The sequence below is a fragment of the Nestor notabilis genome, unplaced genomic scaffold (genome assembly GCF_000696875.1).
Source record: "Nestor notabilis isolate BGI_N333 unplaced genomic scaffold, ASM69687v1 scaffold31471, whole genome shotgun sequence".
Classification (NCBI taxonomy): domain Eukaryota; kingdom Metazoa; phylum Chordata; class Aves; order Psittaciformes; family Psittacidae; genus Nestor; species Nestor notabilis.
The window spans coordinates 2549-11800 of NW_009914759.1; the positions used below are offsets into that span (position 1 = coordinate 2549).

Below are 9252 nucleotides of genomic sequence, written 5' to 3' on the forward strand. Positions count from 1 at the left end.
CGGGCGGGAATGCTGCTCCCTGGAGGAAGTGTGCACACGATGCTGGAGAAAAAAAATACAAATGAAAGATCAGCATCTACCGGGAAGTTTGGAATTGGAACAGACACATGAGGAGCTCTGGGGCTCTCGGTGTGCTGAGCGCAGCCATCCAGCGCTGGAGCACAGGGCCCCAGTGCTACCAGTGTCTCTGTTACAGCCCTTTTCACTTGATTCTGGACAGAAAGGAAAGGTGACATCAGCTTTCCCACGTGTGGAAGTGCAGGAATATCCAGGGAATGTGATGCCTGGAAACGGACAAACTATTTAATGATTTTGTCTTGGATCCTCACAGCTGCAGCATTAGAGATATGTTATTCTGTAGGCACCTTCTCGAAAGTGACCTCACAAGTGTAATGCACAGGAGGAGAGAGCACTTGGGTGGCATCCCAGGAGCCACTGTCATTTCAGAAAACCCAGGCATAAGTTTAAACCTCCTGTGGCAGGATGGTCCTGGTGACACATCACACGTGAGGGGATTGTAGTATGAATGTCCCAAAATCTGGGAAGGTTTTGGCAGTACCTGGGAGGTGTAAGAAGAGGCACCTCCTCTGGAGTGTTGGTAGGTAGGTGAAGCACTGAAAGCACTTGACTGGTTCCCTTCCAAGAGCCTGAGCAACATGGACAGAGCAAGCCTGTGCGAGCTATTCAGAACAGGAGATTTAAAACAAAAAGCCTGGCTGCAAAGAAGGTGAACAGCAAAGTATTATAGTGTTTTTATAAGTAATAAATATATTAGCTTGATAAATCATTTAAAAAGCATTATGACTATTTTTAAGGGTCAGGAAAAGGATCTCTACCAAGTGTAAAGGTGTGATTTGATGTAGATTTTTGCAGCAGAGCTTGTAGGAATGATGCCATTTGCTGTGGGTGAACAATTCTGGCTCAGCTCAGGGCTCTTTACAGTTTCCATGTTGTACACTGGCTTTATTCTTCATGGTCCCTCACAAGTAATGAATGCAAAATGCTGCTCAAATAGATGAGTTGAATCTTTTCCCTTGTGGAAAATCAGAACTGCCCCCATGTATTCCTGCTTTGTTCCAGGTTTCTGGCCCGGGATCATCCGCCGGTCAGCTCCCGCCAGGCACAGCCCTGCTGCCATGTCGAAGCTGAAGAGCTCCGAGTCCGTGAGGGTGGTGGTGCGATGCCGGCCGATGAACAGCAAGGAGAAGACAGCCTCATATGAAAGAGTTGTTAACGTGGATGTCAAGCTAGGGCAGGTCTCGGTGAAGAATCCACGAGGAACATCTCATGAACTGCCTAAAACCTTCACCTTTGATGCTGTGTATGACTGGAATTCCAAACAGGTCGAGCTCTACGATGAGACCTTCAGACCTCTGGTGGACTCTGTCCTGCAAGGGTTTAATGGGACAATCTTTGCCTATGGGCAGACTGGGACAGGGAAAACATACACGATGGAAGGGGTGCGGGGTGATCCTGAAAAAAGAGGGGTCATTCCCAACTCATTCGATCACATCTTCACCCACATCTCTAGATCCCAAAATCAGCAATACCTGGTGAGAGCGTCTTACTTGGAAATCTACCAGGAAGAAATCAGAGACTTGTTATCAAAGGATCAGTCCAAGCGGCTGGAGCTGAAGGAGCGGCCAGACACGGGGGTGTACGTCAAGGACCTGTCCTCCTTTGTTACGAAAAGCGTCAAAGAGATCGAGCACGTGATGAATGTGGGGAACCAGAACCGCTCCGTGGGAGCCACCAACATGAACGAGCACAGCTCCCGCTCTCACGCCATCTTCGTCATCACCATCGAGTGCAGCGAGCTGGGACTTGATGGCGAGAACCACATCCGTGTGGGGAAGCTCAACCTGGTCGACCTCGCGGGCAGCGAGCGGCAGGCGAAGACCGGAGCGCAGGGGGAAAGGTTGAAGGAAGCCACCAAAATCAACCTCTCTCTCTCAGCTTTGGGCAACGTTATCTCTGCCCTAGTAGATGGCAAAAGCACACACATTCCGTACCGGGACTCAAAGCTGACGAGGTTGCTTCAAGACTCCTTAGGTGGCAATGCCAAAACGGTGATGGTGGCCAATATAGGCCCTGCCTCTTACAATGTAGAGGAGACTCTGACGACACTGAGGTATGCCAATCGTGCCAAGAACATCAAGAACAAGCCACGAGTGAACGAGGATCCAAAGGATGCTCTGCTGCGAGAGTTCCAGGAAGAGATCGCTCGACTCAAGGCACAGTTGGAAAAACGGTCTATTGGCAAAAGAAAGAGGAGGGAGAGGAGGAGAGAAGGTGGGGAAGAGGAGGAGGACACCGAAGAGGGTGAAGATGAAGGAGATGACAAAGATGACTATTGGAGGGAGCAACAAGAAAAGCTGGAGATTGAGAAGAAAGCCATAGTTGAGGATCACAGCTTGGTGGCAGAGGAGAAGATGAGACTGCTGAAAGAGAAGGAGAAGAAAATGGAGGACCTGAGGCGAGAGAAGGAAGCCACAGAAATGCTGAGTGCTAAAATCAAGGTAGAGTTCTCCCTTGTCACGCTTGCTGAAAGCCGTTTGTTTAGGCTGTGGGGAGAACAGAGGGTTTCCCAATTTGGAAAGATATTTCCCAAGTTTCCAGGACAGGGATTTGTGTCTAGATTGGAAGGTTTTAAAACAAACTATTTCTAGACAGAAATTGAAAGTTCCACCATTAATTACACATTTCCATATTCATGAGTCATTTCATTGTTCTTCTGTGCTGATGTGGTAGGATCTCAAGCAGTCAGCAGAGTGGAACGAGATGATGCATCTTTGCACAAGCTGTAGCACAAAAAATGCTTCAGTGTCACAGATCATTAACAAGTTCTTCAGGGGAGAGCACAGGGTTTGGTTCTCCAGCCTCTGCTTTGCCACACGTTGCAGCAGTGCTTAATTCCGAGCAGTCACAGATTCATTAATCCCAGTTTGCTGGGAATTTTAAGCAATAGTGGTTGTTGTAGCAGCTGCCTTGAAAGAGAACGTTAAAGGAGGGAGCTGCCCTGAGGAGCAGGTTACATTCTGTGGTCATGGACAGCAGCCTCTGACCTCAGTTCTCCCTTTCAGGCCATGGAAAGCAAGCTTCTGGTGGGAGGGAAAAACATTGTGGATCACACAAATGAACAACAGAAAATCCTGGAGCAGAAACGACAGGAAATTGCAGAACAGGTACGAGGAAGAACATTTGTTGCTTTGTATTAAAATCCCTGGACAGAAATTCTGTAAAACGTTGTGTCAGGAGAAATGATAAGAACATTTTCCCAGGGTGAACCCTAAAATTGATTCAATGGCAATAGTTTATCTCCAAAGAAGGGGGAAGGGCTCGTGTCCCCTTTGTCACTGTGTGAGAAGAAAGATTATAATAGTTTTCTTATATGTACAATGACCAGTACAAATGGATAAAAATAAGAAAAGAATCTAAATGTGTCTAAATGTGATGTTTGATTCCTTTCACTGAAGCTTGAGCACTTATTCACCTGATTTTAGTAGCAAAATAAGGACAAAGGAGAGTTAATGCTGCTGCTATTTCTAAGGGAAGAGACAGGAAGAACCAGAAGCTAAAGCAAAAGCCCTAGAACCCAGGGAAGTAAAACCATCCTGAGTGCTGGTTTCATGTATGTCCCCCAGAGGTGGCAGTGTGATTGTGGTGTTTAATGCTGGCTGTCATGTTCTTCAGAAACGTCGGGAGCGAGAAATCCAGCAGCAGATGGAAAGTCGGGATGAGGAAACACTGGAGCTGAAGGAGACCTATAGTTCTCTTCAGCAAGAGGTGGACATAAAGACCAAAAAGCTCAAAAAGGTAAAAGGAAATGATTCCCTGTCTAGTGGGTCAGGACTAAAGTCAGCTTGTGTGTGAAAGTTCTGACTTTGGCTGTTGTTGTCCATTGCAGTTGTTTTCCAAGCTGCAAGCTGTGAAGGCAGAGATCCACGATCTCCAAGAAGAGCACATCAAGGAGCGCCAGGAACTGGAACAGACCCAGAATGAACTTACCAGGGAACTGAAGCTAAAGTAAGTGCCGCCACGTCGTTGCCTGCTGTTACCTGTAACAGAGGTGGTTTCTTTGGGTGGGCAGTGGAGGAACTGCATTGCACATGCTGTGGAACAAGATTTAAATGAGAGAAACCCAAACCATTCCTCCTTTCCCAGGGCTGTATTGAGTCAGGGGGAGAGGAGCAGCAGAGACACTCATCTGCTAATTGTTTCTTGTGTACTACTTGTTTTTGTGGTGGCGTGTAGGCACCTCATTATTGAAAATTTCATTCCTCTGGAAGAAAAGAATAAGATCATGAACAGATCATTCTTTGATGAAGAGGAAGACCAGTGGAAACTGCATCCCATAACCCGGCTGGAGTGAGTGCACTTCTCATCTTGTCTTGGGATGGAATTATAGGCCATAGAAAAGCCTCTATCCATCAAAAGCAATGTAGTCCAGAAGAGGGATCAAACTGGGGATTTAAACTGGCCCTCTGGAGTTCATGGCAGTAAATTCCCATCACATTTCTTTCCTGGTTTGGACGGGAAAGCTCTCAAAAATAATCATAATTATAGTGATGAGAGCTGTGGCTACTTCCTGCCTCTCTGCACAGCAAGTTCTCCACAGCAAATTTAGAAAGCTGGGTGCAGCTGAGTGCACCTGCAGTCTGTGTAGTAAAAATACACAGAAATCCCGGGAGCAGATTACACAGGATGAGTACCTGACCTTGTTCTCTCTGTAGAGCTGTGCCCGCTAGTGCAGCCCAGGTCGTTTCTGCTCTTGAACCATATTTTTGTGTGGAATTTGCAAATGTTTTAGATCATAATCTCCAAGAGGAGCCTTTGGCTTTAGTGTATAATAGACTGAGTATCTATTTTTCTCTAGTAACCAGCAGATGATGAAAAGACCAGTATCTGCTGTAGGATACAAAAGGCCACTGAGCCAGTACGCCAGGACATCCATGATGATTCGTCCCGAGGCGCGGTACAGGGTAAGCCCAGATGTGGTCACAAGCTTCTTGTGTTCACCTTCCTCATCAGGGGAATGGGAATGTCAGAGGATTGTTAGTTCTTATGTGGGATGTACATTTGTACAGTGTTAAAGTACTTCAGGATAAGCTTCTGGGGGAAAAAAGAAACAACTTGTATGAAAACATGCAGACTTTGTGCTTTCACTGTCGCAGGCAGAGAACATCGTGTTGCTGGAACTGGACATGCCCAACCGGACGACGAGAGACTACGAAGGGCCAGCCATCGCTCCCAAAGTTCAGGCAGCTCTGGAAGCAGCTCTGCAGGATGAAGATGAGCTACAGGTGGATGCTTCAACCTTTGAGAGCACTTCCAATAAGAAATCAAAGCCCAGGTGAGTTGGACTCTCACAAGCCCACTGGCCAGGAGCAGAACACAGGTACGGTTGCTGGTTGTCAGCACTGCTCATCAGTGAAGTGAAGGTTCAGCTGTAGAGCAGAGAGAAAGGGATGCAGGACAGAAGAGAAAGCTGAGGCTGATGAGAGAATAAAGCCAGTTTAAAAAAAAATCAGCTTTTGGAATATTTTGACAAGTAACAGGTGACATTATTGGGGTTTTTGCTTATTTTTTCATTTTTATGTCTTCAGGCCTAAAACTGGAAGGAAATCGGGGGGCCCCTCATCAGCAGGTGCCCCCAGTTCTCAGCTCTACCCACAGTCCCGGGGGCTGGTTCCCAAGTAAAACCAGCAGTTCCTCTCCAGGGCATGAACTGCCTTTGCCTTCTGAGAGCAGAGCTAAGTACAAACTGCAGAGAACTCCCAGGCAGCCTCCAGCCCCCTCCCCTGGAGATGGCCTCTGCTGCTGAACTGACTTGTGCCAGTCCAGGGGCGCTGAGCCTCGCAGGAAGATCTGTGCTTGCAATGTGGCTTTTGGCCTCTGTGGGAAACAGACTTTAGTTAGGAAATCAGAACTGCATGAGGTACGTTAAAGTGTATTAGAAGCAATGGGAAGCATGTGGATCACCTCACAGCATCACCATCTCTCCTCCTGCACTAGCCCTCTTGCTGCACTGGGCTTTTTTGCTGTTGGGCAATAAGAAGAGCTGAAAGTCATCTCAACAGAAGCACCAGAGCTCCGTAGTGAGAACCAAAGGAGGCTAAAAAGCAGATCATCTGTTCAAACTTGACTAGGTGCTTAGTTTTTCCATCTTCCTGCTTGAAAGACTGGCAGCAGCAGCAGGTCTGGCCAGGCGGGAGGGCAGCGCTCAGCCTGTGCTCACCACCAGGTGGCTGTGCCTCCCTTAGAGCTCTAGGACAAAAAAGGGGTCTTGAAAGCACCTTTGTGCTCTCTAGGAGGGAAGCAGGAGAAACTGAAGTCCCTTCCTTGTTTACAGACATCACTAAGAGCTCCTCTAAACTGACGTCCTGCAGACCTCACCCCTGCCGACAGGAATCGCCTTGTCAGAGAATACATCCACACACCAGTGCCAGCTTCGCAGCCCTTCCTCTCTCTTGCCTCCATCCGTACCCCTGGCATTTGAAACCCGTGTCCATATGAAGCCTCTAAGCTGTGGGGTGGCAAACAGCCATTTTCTCACATCTCCCACATGAAATATCTCTTCATGGGAAATGTAGCATTGGCTCAGAGCTGGCTTCCCAGCAGGCTCGTGGAGCTGCCCCTGCTCTTCCCAGTGAGCTGGGCAGAGCGCCGAAATGCAGGGCTGCCTTTGAGCGCCCTCTCCTTGTAAGTACAGTCCCTTCTCTTGGTGCCCAAGGAGGTTCCGCATTCGGTACCTCTTGTGCCTCGCCTGTTCCACGTTAGCAGCTTTGCCTTTGCACCTCCCAGACCATGCAGAGCCCACTGGGAGCAAAAGCACAAGTCTGGGTACTGGAATCTGGTGCCAGTTCCAGGGGTTTTACTTTGGAAACAAGGGAGAGAGAACTCCTGCTTTTGACGGTCTCTTTGCAAAGCTGCCCTATGACTAAAGCAGGCTCCTGTGGTGCTGCAAGCTCGTGTGGCAGGGTCGAGGGAGGTGCAGAGTCCCTGTCTAGTGTCTCACAGCTCATGTGTAAGTTTTAGTTCACTGTATATTGCGACTTGGGATGTTGCTTTTTCTGGTTGCTGTTGACTGTCATTCTACGAACGTGTTTACCCGTTTCCTCTCCCTGAGTGATGACTTCCTCCAGACTGACACATGCGAGTGCACTTGCCTGGTTTTAGACACGCTCTGAGGTGTGGGCTCTGCCTCGTGTGCTGAGTGTCTGCTGAGCTGCTTCGCTCAGGCTGCAGAGCCCCAGGGACAGAAGGAGCGAACGCGCGGCACAGCTCACCTCGCATCCTGCGGGCACGGTGCCTCGGTGAGCTGCCCCCTGGAACACACTGCCTGGATTCGTGGAGTGCTTTTCTGCACCTCGAGATTAATATGTATATTAGTTCTGGTGGAGGAAAGAGGAGTTTGCTTGTAATTGTGAGAGCAGGCATCTGACAAATGTCTTTCAACATGGAAACCTGACATAATCTTCCTTTTTATAAAGCACTGTTTATGAACAGAGCCTTTTATTTGGCTCTTGTTGCATAATATAATGTCACCTTCTTTTCCCTCTCCTCCCTCTTTCTCTCCAGCACATCACCTTCTGTGCTTGGACATTTTAAAAGATGATTGTATGGTGTAAGTGCTCAGAGGATGAAACAAAAGGGGGTCTAAAATGTGAAAGAGCAACAGAATACATAACCACGTATACGTACATACCTGTGTACGCCTATGTTTTGTGTGACTCGTGGATACACAAAGCCACGTCTGTGGCTGCACATGCGCACACTCTTCCTCAGCTGCTACTTTTCCATGGGGAATTCTGTATTCAACTCACATGCTGGAAAGTCCCCTCGTGGCAGGGCCGGGTCAGTGGAAGTGGCAGTGCAAACCCCACTGTTCTGTTGTAGTGTTTAAGCTAGCTGGTTGGTACGTCAGACAGGTTCTGCTTTTAATTCTGTAGCAATTCATTAGCAAGGTGAAAGAAATTCAGTAGGGTGGGAAAAGAATAAGCCTGCATATTTAGTCATTGTATTTAAATTGGGGCTGGGGTTGGAGATTTGGTTAGTGTGGTCATGGGCAGATCCTCACGCAAGCTTTTCCTCTCATTCTGATGGACTTGCCCTCAACCTTTTCTGTGTAGGTGCCCTCAGTGGCACTGACACCGAAATAGAGACATTGCCTTAAGCTGTGGGGAACATGCTGAGCTCTGGGTTGAAGTTTTTAAGCAGCATTCCTGAGCGTTTGCCCCTCTCCGGGTGTTATCTGAACCATCTGGGCTTCCTGCAGCTTAACGGCCAAAGGCAGGAAATCAGCTGCCTCCTGGAAGAGGCCCTCGGACACTCTGCGCCCTCCATTTCTTCATAGGAATGTTTCACATCCTCCTCTTTGCTCTCATCTGTGGAATGGGATCTTTTTTAAACAGCAGCACGGAGGAGTCAGCCTGTGGCTCTGGGCACAGGCACCACGTCACGCTGAGGCATAGGAATTAAAGCACTTTCTTAAAGTCCTTCATGTAGCTGTAAAGCCTTTTTAAAACACATGCATGCTGCTCGAACCCTCTAAAGCACACACGTCCGTCCAGCAGCTCGGGCTGGCAGCTCAGAGCTGTGCTCAGTGGGGGTTTAGGTGTCAGTCTGCCTTTGCTGAGCACAGAGTGCTGCAGGGCTTCAGAGAGACACCTGCAAACCTGGATCCGTCCTCTCCTCGGTCTGTGTAAGGCTTTCAATGGCTCCGAACGACTCCTGGGGCTGTTTCTGCTGTGTTCAAGCACGAATTGGAAAAGATAACCTGCAAACGCTGTGATTAGATGTGGAAATGGAACTGAAATGAGAACACGGGGCGTGCCTGTGCTGTGCCTGTGGACCGGGTGCCGTCTTCAGCCCCTCTCAGCCTGAAGCAGGAGCCGCAGGCAGTGTCCGTGTGGGAACTCCCAGCTCCCTGGAGATCCGCCCATCTCCGCCTCCTTTAGGTGATCTGTAGACAACCTGTCAATAGTTCTGTCCATAGTTTTACAGCTTGTATTTATTTGTATCATCTCTTTTGTCTAGGAATGTAAAGTGCGCCTAAGATACAACGTGTAATAAAAGTCAATGAGATTTATCGCATCTATCAAAACGCGGCAGTTGTTCTTGGTTTCGGAGTACCGGCACAGCTCGGTGACTTCACGGTGCACAAAGCCTGGGGTCTTGCTTCCAAAAAACCAGTCTTTGGCCAACCTAAATTGTTATTAAGTGGCGCTGGAAGCACTCGCCGCAACCGGC

At 48.5% G+C, this 9252-nt stretch overlaps 1 protein-coding gene across 1 annotated transcript; it reads left to right on the forward strand.

Moving 5' to 3' along the window:
* The first annotated feature begins 1083 nt into the window (after positions 1-1083).
* KIF3B (kinesin family member 3B) lies at positions 1084-6179 on the forward strand. Its single transcript, XM_010023810.1, has 8 exons — positions 1084-2519; positions 3084-3185; positions 3694-3816; positions 3908-4026; positions 4255-4368; positions 4877-4982; positions 5175-5353; positions 5607-6179. The coding sequence occupies exons 1-8, from the start codon at positions 1137-1139 to the stop codon at positions 5698-5700; spliced, it is 2220 nt and encodes a 739-aa protein (XP_010022112.1). The 5' UTR covers positions 1084-1136; the 3' UTR covers positions 5701-6179.
* Positions 6180-9252: the final 3073 nt, after the last annotated feature.